Below are 25570 nucleotides of genomic sequence, written 5' to 3' on the forward strand. Positions count from 1 at the left end.
TTTCCGAGTTTGCCGTTATTTGGCCGTGGCAGGCGATGGGACAGACACGTTTTGGGGCAGTGAGGGGCGATGTTTTCAGGTTTCTTATTACGGGCTTACTTCTAACGTTTCTTGTTTCTAGGACAATAATAGGTTTTATCATTACGTATTGTTATCGTTTCTTTGTTTGTTATTTAATAAAAAGTTCATCAGTGGCCTACTGATTTTCGTTTTCCTATTCTTTTCTTTCCAGGTTGTTTCATGCTAAAGTTTCTGTTAACAGGATACAGTGATCACTTCGTTATTATTGCATATGTCCTTTTCACTAGGGGTGCTCTCTTGTTGGGCCAGATGACCTATCTCTAGTAAATGGTCCGGGTGAAACAGGTGCATCAATCAGTGGGGAGTAGATAGGCATGACAGATTACAACGGGGGAGAAAGGTCCGCATTACGTACCCTTTCACTACTTGCAAAGATTTTCCTACGTTTATTTGCAAACAGGGAATACCTCCAAAAAGAACTAATTCCCAAACAGTCAATGTTCGGACAATCAATCAATCAATGAGGAATGAAATAGGTACGACGTGTTAAAGGCTTGCGTTACCTACCCTTCACTATCTGCAAAGGGAGAGAGAATATTCCTATTCTTCCTCGTTTGCAGGCAGAGAAGATCCTTAAGAGAACCAACTTCGAACAATTCAATGCTCGATTCAAACAATCAACAAGGGGTACTGTGAACACAAATGAACGCCGCTTATGTACATACACATTGCTATTTTCAACAGGTTGTTCCTAATGTTTCTATTTTAGCGAGGTCAAAAAGAGATCCCATTAGTGGCCTACTGATTTTGCTCGATTCCTTTTGTTTTTTTACACGATTTTTCGCTATCTGCAAAGACTAAACAGAGTATTGCGACTCTGTGCTTGTTTGTAAATAGAGAATGAACCAAAGAGAACAATCAATCAAATGGAGAGAGAAGCAGGCACGACGGATTACAACGGGGGCAAAGGCCTGCGTTAACTACCCTTCACTATCTGCGAAGAGAGAGTACTCCTAATAGAAATGAGGGGGGGGGCAGCATTCAAAGCAGATCAGTGTGCATAAACACGAAAATGTTTTTACTTACCACGTACTTGACATTCGACAGCTTATGATATTTGCTATTAAAAAACCATTGAAATTCACTGAAAAAACCATAGGTTATAGACCATATATAGTTAGGAATTAGCATTTACAAAACCTTGAAAATTCACTGAAAAAACCATAGGTTATAGACCATATATAGTTAGGAATTAGCATTTACAAAACCTTGAAAATTCACTGAAAAAACCATAGGTTATAGACCATATATCGTTAGGAATTAGCATTTAAAAAACCTTATTTTACTGACACAAAACCATTGAAATTCCATATATAGTTAGTTGCACTAACTATATATCGCGCACCCGCAATCCACTGCTGATGATGTCACATATTACATCATTCATGACATGGTCAGTGACATCACTGATGACATCACTGATGACATCTCAAATGACATCACTGATGACATCACTGATGACATCTCATTTGACATCAATGACCACATCACTGATGATATCATTCATGTGACAATACAATGCATCTCCTCACATTTTAATATAACCTCTGTTTCACCCAGTGTTAAATACAGAGTATAATTTTTGAAACCATTGACACACCAATACTAGTTACTACATACGCACTCACTGATTCCTACGTCTACACACACATTCACTCATTCACCCATACAATCATTCATACATACAATCACTCATCTTTACAACACTATCATATGCACTCATACACCTATACAGACACTCACACTCTGCCACTCATCCATGGAGTTACTCACACACCTAGTCAGTCCTGTAAAGAATCAATGACACTTCCATTTTCTTGTCTATACAGTTAAACATAGAGCACCTTACATTTTCAAACATATACTAACACATACTTACCTTCTTATACAATCATTGATACAAGTACACATTGATCTGCACAGAGTCACACACCTCCCAGCCAGCCACACACACACTCAGTCTCCCATACAAATACTTGGACAATCAATCAGTAACCCATATAGTTAATCATATAGCTACTGATCAACACATGCAGCAGTTTACAGAACAACAGACATAATGATGCACAAATTAAGACAGTTTAGTCACTAACCCATGCACTCAGTGAGACACATTTAATCACTCACTCATACAGTCAGTCATGCACCTACTAAATCCTTTGTCCAGACACTTATACTTCCACTCATTCTTCAATATGTAAGACACATTTTAACTTTACAGAAACATACAGTCACTGGATGTTGTCATCAGTGATGTCATCAGTGATGTCATTTGAGATATCATCAGTGATGTCATCAGTGATGTCACTGACCATGTCATGAATGATGTAATATGTGACATCATCAGCAGTGGATTGCGGGTGCGCGGTATATAGTTAGTGCAACTAACTATATATGGAATTTCAATGGTTTTGTGTCAGTAAAATAAGGTTTTTTAAATGCTAATTCCTAACGATATATGGTCTATAACCTATGGTTTTTTCAGTGAATTTTCAAGGTTTTGTAAATGCTAATTCCTAACTATATATGGTCTATAACCTATGGTTTTTTCAGTGAATATATATATATATATATCAAAGCTCCTCTGTTACCCATTTGTCAAACAGAAGCCAACACTCCCGGGGAATCGTTTCCAAAACCTTTATTACTGCAAGCAACAAAACAAATGCGTTTCGACGTAGCACCTTCGTGGGTGTTACTGACATTCGTGCCTCAGCCGATTTTTAAAAGACATTAGCATAGTCATAGAAAACGGACTCCCACAGCAATGTAGCCCTTTTTACGGGCACCATCTTATCTTAGTCATTATTTCTATTGCCTGATCCACAGTTTATCTGCCATACAGTATTAGACATTATATTGCCAACATTATACAAGTCATATTTCTGTATATCGGTTTTCTTACTTAACGATTTGCAATTATTTACCAAAATTCCCGCCGTGTATCGGCTTTGAAAACTCGATGTGTTCACTCGTATGTCTAATATTCCTAAGCCATCAGATGTTTTGTTTAGCAGGAGTCATGAGCCTGTGACATATTGCTTACGCTGACATCATTTCAATCAAACACTTTATACATTTTTTGCACTTCTAACATTTTTAAGCCGTGTATCGACTTTTGTTATGCCCTACATTCACAGATGTACTGCCAATTCTTCCCCGCTATTCATGCCTTTTGGAAATTTGGTTTGGAGGTCGATTATATATCGAGACTCCAATCTCCGTAGTTTCTGGATTCTGTCTCCACCCGGCGAGTTAAAGGCCACAGAGTCCAGACCAAAATATTCCACCAAATCCCAATTGCTGTTATGCATGGCTGCGAAGTGTCTGGCTAGTGGATATGTTTCATTTTTTTTCACAATGGCCCGCATATGTTCCAAGATGCGGACCTTAACTCGGTGTATGGTGCTGCCTATGTATCTTAATCCACAAGGAAGTGGAAGATAAAAAATCAAAGAGTTGCCTTACATGGGGACATCAAAACGTTAGGGGCTCACCTCCAAGGAGAGGAGTTAGAAGGGTCAATATGTTGAAATGCTGAAAACTGCTGCATAGGGAGCTTAGGTCTATGAAGGGTCGCGGAGGTGGAGCTGGATTTGTACAAACGGACAAAGGTGGCGGTATATATAGAGAATTGGACGGCCGTATTGCTTATACATGAGAGGGTGTACCGCGAAAGTAACCAGAGAGGTCTCGCACAATGTAAATATGTAGACGCACATAGAAAAGCTCAGCTAAATTAGGTAGGTTACAATGGGGCATGAGAAATAGAATTCCGGGCCCAGGTTGCGGTCGACTTGGAAGCTCTATGAGGTAAATTTGACACTGACTTATAGCAGCACTCTATGGGCCCTGCTTAATTGGGCAAGACACATTTTTCTCCTAGATGATTAATGATGGCATAATGACCCTTTTGGGGTGCCCCACACAGGGAGGGGAGTCATGTCATGATGTAATTGGCCGATCAGCGTAGACGGGCCAGCACGAGTGGGCACATGAAGCATAGTTTAAAGTTGTTTGGCAGCTCTTACTGCCTGTCTGCTGTCGTAATGATTTGGACCTGACAGCAACTGGAGAGTGATGCTCAGTCCAGTGCTCCCAAATGCTGTGTGAGTCCGTCTAAGTGCCCGACCTGGACCATGAAGTGGGAAGTCGTCGAGGCTGGCCATTACCGTCCATGGTACTCGCATCTGATAGAGTAAGCCAAGACTAGCCGCATATGCTGGCCTTTCACACAGCAAGCCTTGAAGAGCTTATCGTGTACACATACGTCTCTGCCAACACGCTCCTTCCTACTTACTGTCCCCAACCAGCACCACTTCCAGGTATCCTTGTGATGCTTTCGCTGCCCTCAATTCAGTTACAGTGAAAAGCCTCAGTCCGCTGTCTGTATCCTTGAAGTGTGCTGAGTGCAGTTATAACCCTTCCCCAACTTGGCCCCTCAGCGCAGACTCCAGAGGCCCATCTGCGGGTCTCATGCAGCCGCTTGGTGCACCGCCATAATCTGCCTAATAGCGCGGCCCTGATTCTTATGTGAAAGGCTGCGCTGATGAGGGAGGGTTAATGAGGGCTGATAGAGCTGGAAAACAGTGTGGCTGATGTGAACAGGGTGTGACTATAAAAGAAGCTCGAGGTGTTGTAAAGTGGGGATCTCCAGTGCAGCTGAGGCTGGGTTAGAGGAAGGGGTAGTCAATGTGACTCAATTAAAGGGCAGCGTATATTGAATTATTGCACTGCTTGTTCAGGCGGAATGATTTCAAAGATGTGCACATGGTCACAGGCTTGTTGGCCTATTAAAGAGTTAACACATGGATTAGGTGTTAATACAGATTTTTGTAAGTACTATGTTAGATTATATAGCACACAGCGCCGAGACGCCCACGGGCCTTTGCATGCGCTCTATAAATATCAAAATAAATAAATAATAAATAAATAAATATTCCACATGATAGGCCTAAGGCATTTTTAAATTGCGGAGTACATAGATGCCCCCTAGTCAATTATATAGAACTTATATATAGCACTTATACTTACAGCGAGGTTTCTTTGGATTCATGGGTGATAGGATGTAGGTTATGGTACTTTGGATGAATCATTAGAATCGATTTATGCTTTTTTCCAAATTTAAGATTGTTTCTAATCTTTATTGATTAATGTTATGTTATGTTATGTTAAGCTAGTTTGTATAGCGCATGGCTACCCCTGCAACGGGGCATCCCAGCGCTTGCAGACATGCCAGATGACAGAACATACAAAGCCAGTGAGAGTGTCTTAGATGGAAGAAAACAGCCAGGTTTTGATTTGTTTTTGAAAGAGCATGTGGTTGGTGGTGGCCCGTGCTCTTAGGGGGATCGAATTCCAGAGTTTCGGGGCCAGATACATAAATGAGCGGCCTCCGGCTCTGCTCCTCCGGATCTTGATAGTACGAGCAAGGAAAAGGTCCGCCGAGCGGAGAGCATGTGTAGGGGCATAAAAGGAACAGAGTCCTTGCAGGGTTTGGGGGCCGACGCAGTACAGGATTTTGTGAATTAGGCAGAGAGTCTTGAATTGAATACGTTGTTTTACAGGCAGCCAGTGCAGCCGATGAAGGATCGGGGATGTGTGGCAGTGTTTTGGAAGCGTGAGCAGGATGCGGGCGGCGGCGTTCTGAGCTCTTTGTAGCCTATTTATCACTGTCAAGTTGGAGCCAAGCATACGAGAATTGCAGTAGTCTAGATGGGATAAGACCAGGGCCTGGACTATGATCTGACGGGTGGAAGGCTCAAAGAAGCCGAGGATGGGCTTGAGGGAACGTAGGCGGCCATAGCAAGTGCCTGACACTTTTTTTGCATGGGACTCTAGGGTAAGTGAGTTGTCCAAAATCACACCCAAGTTTTTGACTTCCTTCTTAGGAATGGGAGGCGGTCCCAGTGTAGGGGGCCACCAATGCTCCTCCCATTTCTGTGCATCACTGCCAATTAGGAGTACCTCGGTTTTGGATGAGTTCAGCTGGAGACAGTTCTTTGACAACCAGCTTGAAATGGCCAAGATATCTTCTTGGAATTTGGCTCGGTCCGCCACAGTGTCATTTGAGAAGGTGAAGATAAGTTGCGTGTCGTCCGCGTACGATATTAATTTGATCTCACGTTCCCGAGCCAGCATGGCCAGGGGGCGGACATACACGTTAAACAGTGTGGGGCTGAGCGCAGACCCCTGCGGAACCCCGCAACCAAGAGGGAGCCTGCTGGACGAGTACGGCGGAGGATGTACCTGGAAGGAACGGTCGGATAGAAATGACTCGAACCAATCCAGAGCTCTATCCCTGACTCCGATCTCCCAAAGTCTACCGAGTAAGATCTCGTGGGAGACCGTGTCGAACGCCGCACTCAAATCCAGCAGGACCAAAATTAATAGTATCAGCTGAGATCCACGCTGGTGCCTTTCAGCTGATAGGTGGTCGGATGGGCAGTTTTGTCTTCAACAGAACGCCGTTAGTTATTTCTATGTGGAAACTTCTGGGTTCTTCTGGAGATCAAAGTATGCAACTTAGGGGGCATTTTATGAGAAGGATATTTTAGGTACAACAAACGTAAGGGACACATGCTTGCCTTCAATACATCTTCATGTATGTCTCATCTGGGACACGTTGAGGAGTTGTTCTTATTGCAAGGTTTTCCAGTTGTTTGGCATTGACTGGTTTCCACTGGTTAACGACAGCAGATGGATTTTTACATTGCATAATAATCGAAAATTCACAGAGAAGCTCAAAAATACTAGTTACTACTTTGATTAACTTGCCAAAAAGTGTCACTCATTTGGCAGTATTATGTCACTTATACACACACTGAAACCACCAAAATGTCACACATAAGAAATCTGAAAATGTGGCAGGTATAAGCGGTCAGGGTGATATTAGAATTAAAAACATTCACTGCAATGTTTGCTTATTGTCTGTCCACTCACATACTGCTCGCTACCGCTTAGTGTCACTAGTACCTTCTCCAATCCTTATTTAGTTTACTTTTAGCACATCATCTTCATTAGCCTATGTAAACTTGGCACTAAGTGCTCTTCCATTTCTGGTGCTTTACACCATTTTTAAGATATTCTTAGAGTTTCTTGTCGCTCAAACGGGTGTAATTTCTGATATTATATGTTTCCCTCGTCTTCATTGCTTGATTTTGCTCGTGTGAAAGTGTCTCTCATAAACCTTGAATTTCACTCATAATCACACTGAAATTCTGAAAATGTTACACATAGCAATCTGAAACCTTGGCAGCTATGCAAATCTAAGTGGCTTGGAGGCTGCAGCTGCCAGTGGACTGGCCCAACCTCTGGTTGGTGGTCCCGCTTGGTTTGTGGTAACTGCGAACACAGCCACAAAAAAGCTGGGAAGCCTGTTAGCCTTGGTGGTTTGACAGGGAAGAACGCAGTTGGTAACCATTAGCAGAGACACGGAAAGGAAATAAAATGCTGACTGGGGCTGATGGGGAGCCATGAATAAGCCCAAAGATACGGCTTTGGCCTTGCTGTCTTTAAAATGCTGCAGCGCTGAGTCAGCCTTTTCACCAAAGCCTCTACCTCCCTGAAAAGCCAGTGGTTCTCAACCAGGCATGGCGTCTTAGTGCCATTGAAAATGCAACTGATCTGCCTTGCAAGCTGGTAGTGTCTAGCCCACATAGGATGGTGAACTTTGCTGCATTTCACCAGTCAGCAGTTGCTTGGGTGAGCACAGCTCAGGCCTCCTCTATGACCATGGACAGCACTTGCACCATCAAATCCCACACAGTGTGGATTTATCAGCCTAAAAGGCTTGTGGTGTTCACCGACCATAGTGCTACACTGGTGGAAAGGGATAGCCTCTTACCAAAGCCTTTTGGATTCCTTATCCAGTGAAGTGGTAGAAACACTCCAAGAATAGGTCGAGAGGTGGAGGCTTGGACCACCAAGCTCTGGGATGTGATGCTGGGTGAGAAAACTGGGGACCCAGGGAGCAGAGTGACGGCGACAGGCAATCATCCTGTGCACAGGAGCTTCAATGCAAGGATTAGACCAGGCCCCAAGCAGGACAACTATGAGACCTCTATTGGGATGTAGACCACTCAGATGTGCAGTTTACCTACGCATATTGAGTCGCAAGATTACACTAAAACTCCTGATCCATAACTTTAATGGTGTGTAATTTTTGCATTTATATTCAGCGCAGTCAGTTTTCTTAGCAACCAATCTATCTGTATGAACCATCTATTTTACGTGGTAATATTGTTTCAAAATGTTCTGGAATGTCCATAAATTGTTATATCATTTTTTGTTTCTTCTTTATTCAATATTCTTGAGGCAGCCAACGCGTTTCGTTCATAAGAACTTCATCAGGGCTGTAAAAACATTTAAAAACATTACATATAATAATACACACACAAAAGATATATGATTCTCCAATCATAGTATTTACATTCATTCAGCAAAAATACATTTCTCTTCAAAATAGATCTCTAATCTTCTATACTTTTTATAGATTTACAAGCTATACAATAAATATACATTAATTACATCACAAGAGGATGCATACTTAATATCACAGCTAAATCCAATTTTTACATATATACATTATTGAAATCATATATTTGAAAGATATCCAATTCTCAACCTGCATCGATTTACACATTTATCTTCACAAGTAGCAGGTAAATGAAAAAAAATTAAACTGTTTAGAATTTAGGGAGGGACCAAATTACTAAACTCATTCTTCTTCTAGGTTACATTCTGCTTATGATTTGGTAGACTTCGATTTTAAAAAACCTGTCCAGGCCTTCAATCTGCAACGTATTTTTTAAAAATACAGCCTTTCCAAGCTATATATTGGCCATCAGCATAATTCTTGTGAGCCAGTACCTCAATTCATTATCAGTAGACTCCAGCGGAGGCCAGTGCAATCAGTGTTTTGGGAGCGTTAAAAAAGGCACAATATTTCAAATAAGAGTACATATTTTTTCTTTTTCTTCTCATTAGGATATCACATTACTTTTGTACATATATGCTAACAGGGCCAAGTCCAATTTATACTGTTTGGGGGAATCCAGGGCTATGTTATTCCGCCTATTTTACTCTCACGATCGAATATTATATTGCTGTTAAACATGGGTAAATGAAGGGCCTTCCATATATGAGGATCAATATATATAATGTAAGCCAGAAGGTAAAAAGAATTATGTCTTACCGTGCTGGCTGTGTCCAATGTGCACAGACATCACATCTTGTTTCTCTGTATTCTGTGTCCAAATCAAAGTAAATGGCTGCTGTGCCTAAATATTAGAAATAAAGACAGTATTCTTCTCTTGGTCCATGCAACTTATATATTTAGTTTCTGGTTCTCATTTAAGTGCTATTCTTTTAACTTCGAATCTTAGTACGTCTATGCACTAAGCCGATACCATCAAGAACCGACCCATTTGTCCTAATCGTATCGAAGTGTTAGTTATAAAGTTCCCCTTCTACACTAGCCACATTGTTAAAGCTTTTTAATGTGAGCAGCTGTTTTCCTGAGCTCTCCTACAGGACCACGACACTCCCATTCGACGGAGACACCCTGGCAATCATGACACACGGGGCATCCACCACCCTTCAGACGTGCACCCAACAGTTACTTTCACAGAAAGCACATTCTTCGCTTCTTCAAAATATCGCGTTTGCCCTCTCTATCAATATACACGACATTATTATTAAAAAGTCGCCTACATGTTGTGTTTCATGTAGCATTTGTAAAAGGGCATATTCTTCCTGAATGCGAGAGACCGCGTTCAACCTCCATTTCAGTAAACACGGCATTCATCAAAAAATAACATGCACGTTGTGCTTTTGATATCAGGGACACATTACATGTGTCTGTAAAGGATTGCGTTAATCATGATCTTCAACAGAACTCAGGATTTAGCGTTTTTACATTATGTCTCCCGTCTCCCCCATTCCTAGATCCAACTCTGTTACCCCTTACTCACCGAGCGAAAAGTATCGTCCTCTCCTGAGAAAAAAGGTTTTGATTGACATCCAATAGATAAGGGCTAAACTGTAGTTGTCTACGATGTTGCACTCCTCTTCGAGACAGTTCCATACGTTTGACACCCACTCGATAACGAGTGCTAAGGTGCAGCCGTCTCAAGGATGTCACTCTCACCTCCTAGATTAAAAACGTTCCCTTTCGTTCGAATTAACGTGATTGAGACCCAATAGATAAGACTGCAAATCATCAGTTGTTTACTATGTTGCTCAGAACCACAAGGTGAAACACGTTCCCTTTCACATTATAAATGTGTAGGCTCCCTATACCCATCCTGTGAGTCACGCATTTACAGTGTTGTGTATGCTCCCTGTAATAATCCTGTAACTCGCTGCTGTGAATAAACAAACTTTTTTTATAGGATAGAAGGAAAACCTGTTTTGTTATTAACTGATGTTTGGGTGAATCTAATGACTGTGTGTCTTCCGGCATTGACTGTTGTTTCTTTGTTTTTTGTTTTTTAAGTCCTCATTGCCCAGGTATTCAGGAATTCAACCCTTGATCACTTCCCAGAGGCACCTCTAGTGATCTTTTAGACACCTGGAATGGTACACTCCACACCTTGCCATCTTTACTCAACCATTGGTACTTAGTCCAATCCACCATCGGCAACCACCAGAGTATTTGACAATACGGTATAGAGGCCTAATCATTGGACTCAGATTATTAGTGCCTGTACCCATTCCTCATAAGGAAGCCAGAATGCATTTCGCTTACATGTATGCATTCTATCCAGCAAATTAGTGTATTTAGTTGAAGCCAGCCATTTTATTTTCCTAGGGGGGTTAGCCTTTACCCAGTTTTTACAGATTTCTCTGCGAGCAAGTAGTATTAAGTAGAAAATCAATTTTTTGTATTTTTTGACAGGGATACATATTTATTTGTAAATCCAAAAAAGACCAGCAATTCGCTTACCTGCGGTGCTTCACCAAGTATAGAGAATATTGTGTTACTCACATCTCAACAGAGCATAAACATGTGAATATCATCACCTCTTTCCTTGTTGCATTTCGGACATTTAGATGCTGTCCCGCTCCCCAGTTTAGATAATTAGTACGGAGTCCAATAGACCCGTTGGAGACAAAAGAGGTGATTCCGCCTTAAATTTGCGGGTCGGACTGTGGAGTATAGTATGTCACAAGATACTTGCCATAAATCTTGAATCTGCTCTCCTGGAAAGCACTTCTCCCACATCACCTCCGGAAGGTTGAAATCTCCTTCTGCCAACTCCATTAGCAGCCAATAACCCTTCGCCACCTCTTTTTTGAAGACTCCCCTGGCTACCAAACTTTCTTCCGGTTTGTTGAGTAGTCCTGCTCCACGGCCTTCAGTACGACTCCAGCTCAACATTTGCAGATACTTAAATCTCGAAAGTTGGCCATTAGACAGTGTTTGGCTTTCTTCCCAGGATATTAAGGAACCATTCATTGTCAATTGTCTCCACATAGTAATTCCTGCGTTCTTTAATGGACTCACCATACAGTCCTTAGCCCATTCTGGGGATCCAGAGGAGTTAAAAATTGGCGCCAACCCACTATAGTAATTAATTTTTAACTCTCTCCTGACTTTATGCCACGTTTCTGCTAAGCTCCGTAGGGTCTTTAAACAAATCTTTTTAAAAAAGCGCAGGTCTACATATTTATGCATAAAGCCATATTCTCCCCCTTTTACATTTCTTAGCATTGCTGCATACATCTTCACTGTTTCTGAGTCATCTGGCCCCTTAAACAGCCCTTTCCCTCCTTTTAATAAAAAAACCCAGGCGTAATAAGATAAATCTGGCAACCTTAGGTCCCCCTTCTCATGGTGTTGTCTCAGTTTTTTCCATGAGATACGTACTCCTTTTGAGGCCCAAATGAAGCTAGATATCCTAGATTAAATTTTTTTGAGCAACTCATCCTTAAAAACCAATGGAATATTCTGGAATAGGAAAGTAATTTTAGGGAGAATGGTCATTTTGATTATGTTAACTCTCCCATAGATAGATAAAGGCAAATGAGACCACCCCAGAAGCAGTTTACCTATTTCTTTCTTAGTCTTTTGAAAATTAGCTTCAGGGATTTGCTCTATTTTCTCAGTAATTTTAATGCCCAAGTACCGCATTTCCTTTTTAACACAGCTCTCTTGTGTGGTGATATTCCAAGCCATTATGACAGTTTTCCCTTGCTTAATTTCATATGCTGAAATCTTTCCAAAACCTGCCGCTAACTCATAGACTTTTGGTAGCGCTAGACTCAGATTTGAGGTATATACAACCAAATCGCCGCATATAACCCCACTTTTTTTTGCCAGCCCCTGGACCGGAAAGAGAATATCTCATTATGCTTCCTGATTTTCTCTGCCAGAGATTCAATGTAAAGATTAAAAAGCAATGGGGACAGCGGACACCCCTGCCTCGTCCCTCTAAAGATATTGAATTTTCCAGATAGCCTTCTGTTAATTAATATTTTTGCCATGGGGTTTTTATAAATCTGTTTTATTGCCCTACAAAAGTTACCTCCTAAATTTGATAATCTCAATACTTCATGTAGGTACACCCAATTCACTCGATCGAGCGCTTTAGTCGCATCAACTGTGATGACCGCTAAAGGCTCCTTTTCCACAGTGGCTAGATCAATGGCGCCTATGAGGCGCCATTGCACAAACTCTTTTTGATCTTCATGAAGGAGTGCTCCCACCATCCCATTCAACCTGTCTGCTAATATCTTCGAATAGATCTTATAATCCGAGTTTAGCAGAGAAATAGGCCTGTATGAGTCACAACAATCTGTTTTTTTATCGGTTTGAGGATCAAGGTCACTATGGCGTCATTCCATGAAGGAAGGATCTCTACTCCATTTTCAAAAATGACAGTAAATAACTTGCTAATTGCTGGCATCAAATATTTACTTAATTTCTTATAAACTTCCGTGGGCAGCCCGTCAGGGCCCGGTGCCTTACTGGATTCCCCCGATTTAATGGCATTTTCTATTTCTTCCTCTGTTATTGTTTTGTTGATGGCAACCTTTTCGAATTCGGATACTTTATGAGGTAATTTGTGTTCTAGCCAGACTAAAACCCCCTCCCCTGTTGTACTCAGGTCTTCCTTGTATACTTCCTCATAATATTTTAACATCGTATCCTCTACACTAGCCCCCCTTGTAATTGGGCATCCAGCATTTCCATAGTTATATGCTGATGATCTCCTTCTTTACACGACTGATCCTGCTGAAGCCATTCCCAGGCTATTTAAACTGGCTGAAGACTTCGGTAAAGTGTTGGGGTACAGAATTAATAAAGATAAAACCGATATAATGAGTTGGAACAACCTGGCCCCGATACCAGAAGCTAAGCTAAAAATTAGATACTTGGAAATATACCTTACCCACAAACTGGAGGATGCTTCGTAAACTAGCTGGCAAACGGTTGTAAAGGAGGTAAGGAAGCTGTTGACTAGGTGGAACACTCTACCTCTTAACATCTATGGTAGAGTGAACCTAGTTAAAATGATAATTCTGCCTAAAATTACCTTCTTATTTAACTCCATCCCTTTAGATTTTAATAAAAAGGATATCTCTAACCTTCAAGGGAGAATTGGCTCTTTCATATGGGCTACTAAGCCCCCCGGGATTGCCTGGAGAAAATTGAAAAGGGGATTGAAACTTGGTGGCCTGGCCCTCCCTGATTTACTTTTTTACTGTTATGCTTTTCAGTTTAAGAACTTTAGACTTTTGGCAAATAAGTTGGACTCCTCATCGCATGGTCGCCTCTTTCAGGCTATGCTATCAGACCTGCCACAAGGGTTAGACTTTTTCTTATATAAATTTGGGGACCAGAAGTTTTTTAAAAAGGTCCGTCCAAAGCTTCTACAGGCGGCACTCAATATTTGGCAATCTATACGTAAAATTTTGGAGATCCCCTATTACCATTCTCAGGCCCCAATATGGGATTCTACGGGTACCCCTGAATGCCTATTAGATAGGCTGGCCCTCCCATTGAGAGCAGCAGGCTTTATGAAATGGGGAGACCTGTGTAATAACTCTGTACTTTTAGACTGGGATTCCCTATCGAAGTTAACAGGAGGCTCTATCACAAGATTCAAATTCTATCAGTTGTCTTCTTGGTGGGGGAGACAGTCTTTCGCAAAAAATCAGGAGACCCCAATCCTGGAATCAATTAGTAGGGGGACAGGATGGAAGGGGGAGATTGCACTTTGGTATAATTCATTAGTGGGAGCAAAAGTCAATTTGGAAGCTGAAATGACCAAGCTATGGGACAATTTCTTAGTTCAGAACCCCGAAGAGATGTTGAAGGTTTGGACTGACGCATTTACTCTCTCACAAAAAATTATAAAACCATCCAACCTTAGAAGGAACCACCTATTTACGGCGTATAGGGTGTACAGCGAAATTATCTAAGATCACAGGGGAAGAATATTTTTGCCCTAGATGCAGGCTCCGTGCCGCGGACGATAGTCATATGTTTGTCGACTGCCCAGAAATTACGAGTTACTGGAGACAGGTGTGTGGGTTTTTAGAGGAGGTAGTACTAACACCTATCACCTGTAGTCCCAGATTAATCCTTTTTGGCCTTCCCCAGGACTACGACATTAGAAATAGTACCTCACAGTTTATCTTTTACGTTATTGTTATTGCCAAAAGAGAGATATGCAAGGAGTAGAAATCTGTAAACTCTCCCAGATTTGCAGATTGTCTAAGGAACATCATGGAAGTTAGCCGCTTAGACATGTTGTGTGGTGGGGAAAGTGCCATTAAGATCTGGTATTCATTAAAAACTTGGTCTGAGAGATAACACACAATGAGTCCAATGATTATGCCAGAGGTTTAGTGGTCCTGTCCTCCCAAAGAGGCAAGGTACATCGATAATGGGAGTTGGATTAGGAGACGACCTACCTCTGGGTGACCTCTGCAGGCTATCCACAGACTCCAGGGCAGAACAAGTTGGTCTGTGTCAGTGGCCCAGAGAAAGCTCATCTAGAGTTGATATTTTCTGGTGGCATTTATGAGGACAAAAAAAAAAAACAGAAAATCCAGCATTTCCATAGTTAAGTTCTTTTATAAAGTTTCTGGCTTGGTCACTTTTTATTTTCCAGGCAAGTAGCTTACCGCAACCTTCCCCGTAGTTACAATGGGCCAACTTGCTAGCTTGCCATCTTTCTTGCAACCGTTTTTCCACTACCGCCACCAGATCCATTTTAAGAGTTTGAATCACTGACTGTCCATCTTCATAATCTACTTCCTTACATTGTATTTTGTGTTCCAGACTTTGAATTGTATTTTCTATGCTTAGAATTTCCACCTTTTGCTGTTTGTTTTTATATAGCTGAATTGATGTCATCCTACCCCTCAAGAAGGCTTTATAGGTGTCCCAAACAATCCCTATCGGGGCGCTGCCCAGATTGTTGTGTAAAATTCCTGTGATTCTAAGCCTAATTTATTTATCACCTCATCGTCGAAGAATATGGAGCGATCCATGGTCCATCTCCGTTGTGCCACTGTGGTCCGCGGGGCCAAAACCAATGTTATGGCAGAGTGGTCAGACAAGTGGGCATCCGCATGATTTACATTGCGAACCTGATCTTTTATATTTTGGTCCACAAAAAACAAGTCTATTCTGGATTGGTGCCCATATTTCTTGTTGTTGAAAGTAAAACTCTTCAAAGATCCCTTCTTCTCTCTCCAAATATCACTCCATCCAAGAGTCTTTATTGTATTTTTTATCAATGCTCTCGATTTATTATGCATAATACTCCTGCTTTTAGTGGAACGGTCAAGGTTATCATCAAGAACCACATTGAAATCCCCTGCCACTATAACCGGATCAGGGAAATCCAGCAGTTCAGCGAGCATATTGCCAAAGGGCGAAGGGTCATCAATATTCGGCCCGTAATAACCCACTACGGTATATAATTGATCGTAATATTTAACTTTTACAATTACCCACCTTCCGACCATATCCACCCTGCTTTCAACTACCTCCATCTGAGAATTGCTTTTAATCAAGATTGCCACCCCCCTTATGGTGAGATGCTGCTCTTTACATACAATCTTCTGTACCCATTTCCTGCTCTTAAACAAACTCTCTCATCTCCTCACCCTTTAGATGTGTTTCTTGAAGTAAGATAACTTGGGCTGAAGAATCTCTTAAATATTGCAAAATCCTCTCACGCCCATGACTTCCCCTTAATCCATTTACATTCCATGTTAGAAACTCTATCAAAGGTTTCTGATTTGTTGTCATTTCTATACTTTTTTCCTTGTTCTTATGGTTGTACTTCTACCTGTGCTTCTACCTGGGTTTCAATGTATAATGAGGACTTCATTTTTTTTTGCTTTTTACCCCATACTCCCACACCTGTGCACCAAAAAATACACGTGGACCCCTTTCCCCCCCTGGGAAACCCCCCTCTTCCTTCCTAATGGCCTGAGAAGGCCCTGATTATGGAGGACTCAATAATATACTTATACCCATCCTAATCAAGATTGCCACCCCCCTTATGGTGAGATGCTGCTCTTTACATACAATCTTCTGTACCCATTTCCTGCTCTTAAACAAACTCTCTCATCTCCTCACCCTTTAGATGTGTTTCTTGAAGTAAGATAACTTGGGCTGAAGAATCTCTTAAATATTGCAAAATCCTCTCACGCCTCTGACTTCCCCTTAATCCATTTACATTCCATGTTAGAAACTCTATCAAAGGTTTCTGATTTGTTGTCATTTCTATACTTTTTTCCTTGTTCTTATGGTTGTACTTCTACCTGTGCTTCTACCTGGGTTTCAATGTATAATGAGGACTTCATTTTTTTTTGCTTTTTACCCCATACTCCTACACCCGTGCACCAAAAAATACACGTGGACCCCTTTCCCCCCCTGGGAAACCCCCCTCTTCCTTCCTAATGGCCTAAGAAGGCCCTGATTATGGAGGACTCAATAATATACTTATACCCATCCTATAAATAATGCTAAACCACTGAGGACCTTTTTAGCACAGCGATAACAACACTGTGTACCTCGCACACTAACAAAAAAGAAAGTGCCTTCAGTCATATTCCAGCTCCTGATATCAATTGCAATAACTCTTCTGCCTCCTCAACCCTACGAAAGGTCTGCATCTTGTTATTGTACATTACTCGTAGGCTAGCCGGAAATTTCAACTGAGCCGTGGCTCCCAGACTTTTGAAGGATTCAATCAGATTACCTAGTTCCCATTGCTTGGTAGCCGTAACTTGTGAAATATCTAACCTGATCTCAAAACTGATACCATCCACTATCAGAGATCTTTGTTTTAAGGCCTTAAGAAGGATTTATTGTTTGAAATTATAGGTGTGGAAATTTACCAATATCTTCCTTGGTTTAGCTTTGTTGACATTCCTTTTATATGGGACTTTATGGGCCCTCTGTATGTACATACTTAGCTCCTCTTCTATCCATTTAACCTGTACCCCTTCCTTGATCAAATGTATCACACACTTTTTTATATCCTCTCCCTCGGCTCCTTCCGGGTCCTTGAGCAAGCGAAGATTACATTTTCTTTGGTTATTTTCCATTGATTCTATTTTGTCCTTCAGTTGTCCTCAGGTCGCCAATCACCTTAGTATTAACCGCCACCTGAGATGCCAGATCTTTCATCCCGATCTCCAATTTGGAGGATCTTTCTGTCACCTCATCCAGTTTCTTCCCTAAATTCTCACAGACAGACCGGATTTCTTTCTGGTTTGATTCAGATGTTTTGAACCTACTTCTAACCTCGGCTGTCAATAAATATATCAATTGCTGATTGCTCCTGGACTTGTGGTTGAGGCTGTGTTTGTAGTAGAGACTCTGTTGGGACCTGATTTCCACCAGTCGCACATAAATCGCCCCCCTCTTTAGATGTTCCATTGGGAGGTTCAGTCAACGTCTCGGGAGTCTCAGGAGTCACTATCTGTAGCTGATCTTGTACTGGAAGTAGTGTCCAGGAGGACTTGACATGCGTGCAGGGGGAGGGTGGGGGGGGGGAGGGATCACATATACACACACACTCTGGAGCAGTCACATACACACACACACACACACCCAGGAGCAGTCACACACGCACACACCCAGGAGCAGTCACACACACGCACACACCCAGGAGCAGTCACACACACCCAGGAGCAGTCACACACACACACCCAGGAGCAGTCACACACACACACACCCAGGAGCAGTCACACACACACACAGTAGAAAATTGTCAAGACCACAGGAAGCAACACAGAGGACTAAAAACGCAGGTAACTGTTTAGGTAACACTGTGTCAAACTGCACAGCATTTGTTACCTTATTTTCTGATCTCAGCTCTCTAAAACTGTGGTTGTGTACCGAGCAGCCTGCTCGAGGCCCTCCTTCTGCTCCTGTCTTGATAAATGATCATATAGCTGATTTAGTTTCCTTTTAACTAATATTGGACGGGTTACCGCCACTATAGAAAGCAATTTAGAAAACACCTACCCATGAAGTCAGATGGCAAACAACAAAAAATCGAAAGCTTCTGGTCGAATCTCTGACCTCGGAGGCTGACATGGTTTGATGGGAAATTTAATGTAATAGGCAGCGAAAGCCAAAAGGCCTGTTGTCAGCAATGAAGGCTGAAAGTTAGCAGCATTAATATAACAGCACAGCGGAGATACTACAAATGAAGGGAGAACGGCACAAGCCCCCCTCCCCCGCGTCTCTTATTAACTCTACTACCGCGCCAAATTGCCAGGCAAAGTTTACAGAAATTAAATCACAGCGTGGCAGGCATTAAGTAATAAAAACAAATACTGCCTCAAGCTCTCACTCCGGCAGCACTTACCGGTGTCGATTCACGGTCCAGTGAGCTCCTTTCCCTGCCCCTGCCACGTTTGACTCTCACCCCCCTCTGACCTTTGCCTAATTAGCTCTAACAAGCTGTTAGTGGCCGGGCACGCATTTAAAGTCCGTTATGCTCGTGTTGGGGTCGGGTTGTCGATGAACGTGGCACTCACTGAGGGGGAATGTGTGCGCACTGCGCAATGAAAGCTGTTAGTGGCCGGGCACGCATTTAAAGTCCGTTATGCTCGTGTTGGGGTCGGGTTGTCGATGAACGTGGCACTCACTGAGGGGGAATGTGTGCGCACTGCGCAATGAAAGCTGTTAGTGGCCGGGCACGCATTTAAAGTCCGTTATGCTCGTTTTGGGGTCGGGTTGTCGATGAACGTGGCACTCACTGAGGGGGAATGTGTGCGCACTGCGCAATGACACCATAAAACACGCATTAGCCGAAACCGTTCCAATGGACCGATGCTAAACGTAGCACTTTAAGAACAGACAGGCGAACCCGTCAGACACAATATGGGATTTCAAAAGGACATGAACAAACACACTTCTCAAAACGGAAATCAGTAATCAAACAAGTCAGGTCCCGGGCCGGCAGCCAATCAGAGCGCAGCCCGGGAAATGACGTCACGGGGGTGTCCCGGGCCGGCAGCCAATCGCAGCGCGGCCCGGGACAAAGGGGCGGGGCTTAAAAAAGCCCGAGAAACGCCCCGAATCGCGTTTTCCCCGAGAAAGCGCGATTGACAGCCTCTGTCTCCCAATGGCTAGCCTCCATTTATGGAGATAGCCAATGAGAGACCGAGGCGGTGCCGACATCCATACTGTTGACAAAAGTTTTCGATCTGGGAGGGGCACTTCGTGCCCTCACCAGGTCGAAACCTAAAAACGGAGGACACGTCGTGTTTTCACCTGATTATAATCTTACAATGGTGTTCAGAATGATGTCAAACGTATTACTATAATAAGTCTCATAACGGGTTGCATCTATATTGCGGGATGTCAGTCAATGTGCCATGAAGTGTGTATACAGCTCACTATACTAACCCTGGACTGCACCATACGGTGCCCTGTTACGCATTACCAACGTTGGTAGTTAAATATAATGTGAAGGAGGGGGATCTAGGAGAGTTAGACAAAAATGTACTCTGATGGCCAAAGGGATACTCATCAGATGGTATTACCTAATCTAAACTGACTGGTACCTGGTCACTCACTTAACACATTAAAAATGCAATAGGTCTCGCCTTTGATTAGGTTAAAGCCATTTGCTTTGCTATACAATACCATTAACAAAGCAAATGGCTTTAACTTAATCAAGGGCGAGACCTATTGCATTTTCAATTCTAGTTATATTCTCTTTTCGCTTTTGGGTTGCTGTCCAGATGTCAATGTCCACGTGTCTCTGCTCATATAAACTTCTGAAGAGATGCTTCCCGATTTTAGTTTGGGTGCAAATGATTTAATTCAATGTGTACATATCTTACGAAAGCTGTCACACAAGATGACGCAGGAAGACTTAGCACCTCTGCTTTATAAAGTTTAAGTCAAAGTTACTAGATCACAGGTCAGATCATTCAAGCAAACGGTGTGAGTTGGCTGCTAAAATATTGCACTGTCATCTGAGTGATTACAAAAAGGAATAACACTAATAACTTGTGAAACTGAGTTAATTGCAAATATTAAATTAAAGCTTTCTTAAAATGATTATACCTCAGATAAATCGGACGTGGTCTTCTCGTTTCGGGTGCGATATGTCTGTTTGGAAAATAGTTATTTTGGCCATGTGTCTTCATTTAAATAGTAGCAATGTTATCCTTGAAATTGACGCCAACCATATGTTTAGTATTAAGCAAAGCAACTTGCCTCTCAAATAGTCCTTAGAGTGGCAACTTGCGTCCCCCTAGCTTATTTCACTTTTTGACAATTCACAATGTTCTGTGGTGTCACGTCGCCTTTTTCATTGCTTTCCATAGGTCACTTCATGGGGAATAATACTGTCATTGATGTACTGACGAGAGAGGGGTACAAAGTGGAGCACACACCTGCTGGAAGAGCCATAGTGAACAGGTAATGTAATCGTTCCATGGATTTATAAAGGCTGCCATTTGGGAATTAATCATGCAAATGGCTACGTTTCTCGCTATGTTTATTTGTGTTTAGGATTAGTTTGAGGTTTAAGGTGAGCAGAACCAATTAAAATGCTACCTTTATTTTTACATTTAAGTAGTTCCACTACTTTTTCATACCTTTCGCAACTCCCGAATCTATGCTTGAGTAGCCCTTCTGTGTGCCTTCTATTGACTTCTTCATGGCAATGCACGGTGCTGCCTCTTTAGTTGTTAGACTTCGGTGTCCTAGTTCAGCAGCCAGCGATGTTTCAAACCGAAAGAAATACGTGATTTTATAAAGGAAAAAAAAAAGAGCACAGAATAAGAGTGTGCAATAATGTTGGAACTAAGGGGCTTATTTACAAGCCCTCCTTTGTGCCGCCAGAACGCCAAATTTAGTGACGTTCCGGTGGTGCACAGGGCTTAACGATATATATAAGGCCACGTAAAGCCCCACTGCGTTGCCAAAACCGAATTAACACCAATCGGGCCAATATATTTCATGATTCCATGCCAGTTTCCATTCTTATAGCTAGGATCATAGAGGACCCGGGTAGGGACAACAAGCTTTTTAAACACATCCCCTCCTCGGCGTCCCACTTACTTTTACCACTTGTACATAACAGTTCAGCGTCCTATTAGAACTGAGGGAGTATCATGGCCACATAGGCTTTCAAAATGGGCCTGTCTGGCATATCACTGTAGTCCTTATTACATTTTTTCAGGCCACTAACTGAGACGAGGGTCCTTACTCTCAGCGATTCCAAATGGGCATTCCATTTCAGGGACTTCTCAAACCAGACCCCTAAATACTTGTATTCCTTTACTATTTGCACCTTAATAGGACACAAAAAACAACTAAACTTTGTTATATTTTTTACCAAAGCTCAATACCTTAGTTTTCTTCAAGTTTACTACTAGTTTTTTATTACTGCAGTATTCCCTGAACACGTCCAGCTCTTCAGGACCTAATAGTATAGGGACATCTGAATGGGTATCAATAGTTATGCGCAGCCACGGTCATTGTACCTGACAGACGCTAACGAGGAGACACGCGTAGCGGATGCACGCGCTGGTTTCTGACTAATTCAGCAGAAAACCATTGATGGGACACATCCTGTTCCTACCCCCACACCATTGGAGGATGATCTCGAAATCTCTCCTTAAGAAGTGCTGTTACTTAGGCTTGGGCATTTACCCTGCCTCGTCTTGTACTGCGAGCCACTACCCCTTCCTCACACTGAGCACCCAGCTGGGACCAGTGTGAGTACCCTTTCCATTTTTTAACTTGACCGGTGTCCATCACTTCATGCACGTGGCTGCGCATAACTATTGATACCCATTCAGATGTCCCTATAATATTAGGTCCTGAAGAGACCCGATACCCAACAAAGGGTCAAACCGCCGTCGACATCACTGAGAAACGAACCATTACAGCAGCATTGTCCATTACAAACAGTGTTTTGTAACATATTGATATAGTCAGAAATTGTCAGTTTTTGTTCAATGGAAACCAATTTATAAATGTCACGAATGTCACTATCCCGTTTTAACTTTGGTTCCAAAACTGACTGGGGACACTAAGCACTTACTGTTGATTATACTTCCAATTTTGTTGAAATAATTTATAAAAAGTGTAAATATTCAATCACACTGTATTCGGTCTCCTCTGTGTTTGACATCCATATGACTCAACACTCTTTGCCTTTGCACATTTTTATTATCATTATATTCAATTATGTTTTCCACAAGAACCGTTGTTTCTTGATACACAATTTAGGCAAACTAAGCTCTTCGAGCCAAGATATTTTCCTTGAGTCACATGCTGCCAGACTAGTATTTGGAAAGCTGGTAACACTTATCTTATATGAGATCAATAACTCTTTAGCCCATGAATCAACCCTTTGCGCGTGCAATTTATTATTGAAATCACCCATCAGAATGAACAGATCTTTATAATAGAGTTTGCTCTGTGAATCTACATCTTCATGGAGTTTTCCCAGTCCGACCCTATACTAGTCACCTCCTTCCCCAATAAAGGCATTCACTATTACCATACATTTATGCCTTGCTTCAGGGTCCCGTAGCTACACTCTACAGGCCACCATCCAATTACATTTAACTGCTGTTTCTCCTGAGGCGGAAGCCTGGAGATGTGTTGTGGGCTGTGCTCGTAATTTCTATTGTACTCCTTGTTGTGCCACTTTTTAAATATCACCCTTCACTTTGCTAAATCGCCGGATTTTAATCGTACCCCGCATTTGTTTGGTGCTCAGCCGAGACAGGCGCTGAGTTATCACCGATCACGAACACGGAGCGGTGGAATATTTGAGCGGCCATCTTTTGGGGAAGGCATTAGGTTAGCGGTCTAGGCGCCAGCATAAAAGCAGGGAGCTGGTGTTAGCGTGAGACTCTGCTGTTTCTCCTGAGGCGGAGCTGGGAGATGTGTTGTGTGCTGTGCTCGTAATTTCTATTGTACTCCTTGTTGTGCCACATTTTAAAAATCACCCTTCACTTTCCTAAATCGCCGGATTTTAATCTTACCCCACATTTGTTTGGTGCTCAGCCGAGTTAGGCGCTGAGTTATCACCGATCACGAACACGGAGCGGTGGAATATTTGAGAGGCCATCTTTTGGGGAGGGCATTAGGTTAGCGGTCTAGGCGCCAGCATAAAAGGAGGGAGCTGGTGTTAGCGTGAGACTCTGCTGTTTCTCCTGAGGCGGAAGCTGGGAGATGTGTTGTGTGCTGTGCTCGTAATTTCTATTTGTACTCCTTGTTGTGCCACTTTTTAAATATCACCCTTCACTTTCCTAAATCGCCGGATTTTAATCTTACCCAACATTTGTTTGGTGCTCAGCCGAGTTAGGCGCTGAGTTATCACCGATCACGAACACGGAGCGGTGGAATATTTGAGCAGCCATCTTTTGGGGAGGGCATTAGGTCAGCGGTCTAGGCGCCAGCATAAAATCAGACGCATATGCCTCCGCGCAGCGGACGCGATCAGCGGGCGCGCCGTCATCACGCCGAAGTCACGCCTAAGTCCAGCCTGTCTGCGCCCGTCCGCGCTGAGGACGCGCCAGGGGCCAGGGGGGGCTGGTTCTACCCATACCCTCTCCCAAGTAGGTCCTCTCTATTCCCTGCATGAGTTGCTGGGGTTAAAGCCCTACTGGCAGCCCGGTTATCATATATCCTCACCAGAGGCGCTTTGTGGGGCTCCCAGTTGTAGGTGCTGGAACACAGGAAGTTGTCCCCCTATCTCGGACCCTACAAAGAAGCAGCTTACGACTGAAATGAAAAAGGTTTCATCTCTGACTATAGAATCTGGCTTCCTTATTAACGCAAGGTCCCTAGTGAAGAATAATATTGCCTTTAGGGATTTCATCTCTGAGAGGAAGCCTTCCTGGGCCTTCATAACGGAAACTTGGGCATCGGAATCCACAGGCCCTGAGCTTGTAAATGCCATCCCTGAGGGATATGCCCTAGCATGAATGGATAGAGTTGGACGTAGGGGTGGGGGACTGGGACTATTGCATAGGGACTCCTTAAAATGCCGCACCGAGTTTCTTTCCTCTTCCTCGGATTCCTTTCAGGCCATGCTGTTTTCCCTTAAGTCCTCCCCTACTGTTTCCTTTTCCGGCCTTCTGATTTATAGGCCTCCGGGCCCAAGGTCCGCCTTTAGCCATGATTTACTGAAGATTCTGGAACCTTCTATCGATAGACCTAACCTGACTATACTAGGAGATTTTAATTTTCACCTTGATAATACAAACTCTAGTGATACCTCTCTACTGGTAGACTCCCTGGCTTCTTGTGGGCTTCTGCAATTGGTGGGGAGCCGCACCCATACTGCCGGGCATATACTGGACGGGGTTTTCACAAATGACCAAAGGCTAAAAACAGGCTCCCCCTTCCCTCTCTCATGGTCAGATCATGTGGCTGTCCCACTTGAACTCACACTGCATCACTTCTCTGCACCCCCCTTTGATACTAGGAAGTGGGAGTTGAAAAGGAACTATAGAGGGATTAAAAATGAGACTCTTGCTCCTTTCATGTCCAGCCTTAGGCCCTCTACGCTGAGGGATACCAACTCATCTGCCCTCGCTCTTTCAAACACCATTGCGAGTGCAGTGGATATTCTGGCTCCTGCTAAACAACACTACTCTGCCATAAAGAGACCCTCAGCTCCCTGGTTTTCCGACACGCTCAGACTGCTTAGGCAGGGCTGTAAGAAACAAGAGAGACTCTGGCGGTCTCATCTCGATCTGAAGGAGAAGGAAAAACATAAAAGTCTCCTTAAGGAGTACAAAGCGGCAGTGATTGAGGAAAAGAAGGCCCACTTTGCGAAGTTGACGGCCTCCCTCAATTCCCCTAGGGAGTTGTTCAGGATTATAGATTCTCTGGCTACCCTCCAGTTACCAGATCCCATAGTGGGGACTCAGGAACTGTGTGACCAGATCTCCACTTTTTTTCATACTAAGATAGTGGATATCTATACTGCGTTGGAGTCGCTTAATCAAGACCTAGAGG

The 25570-nt window shown here is 42.9% G+C and overlaps 1 protein-coding gene across 2 annotated transcripts in view; it reads left to right on the top strand.

Moving 5' to 3' along the window:
• TRABD2A (TraB domain containing 2A) overlaps window positions 1-25570 on the top strand; it is a 1184208-nt gene that overhangs the window by 953503 nt on the left and 205135 nt on the right. For both annotated transcript variants that reach the window (XM_078677534.1, XM_078677533.1), the window contains exon 5: window positions 20908-21001. In XM_078677534.1, coding sequence (XP_078533660.1) covers window positions 20908-21001 — 94 coding nt within the window. The remainder of the gene's footprint in view (window positions 1-20907; window positions 21002-25570) is intronic.

This window comes from Lissotriton helveticus, chromosome 2_1 (assembly GCF_964261635.1).
Source record: "Lissotriton helveticus chromosome 2_1, aLisHel1.1, whole genome shotgun sequence".
Lineage (NCBI taxonomy): Eukaryota > Metazoa > Chordata > Amphibia > Caudata > Salamandridae > Lissotriton > Lissotriton helveticus.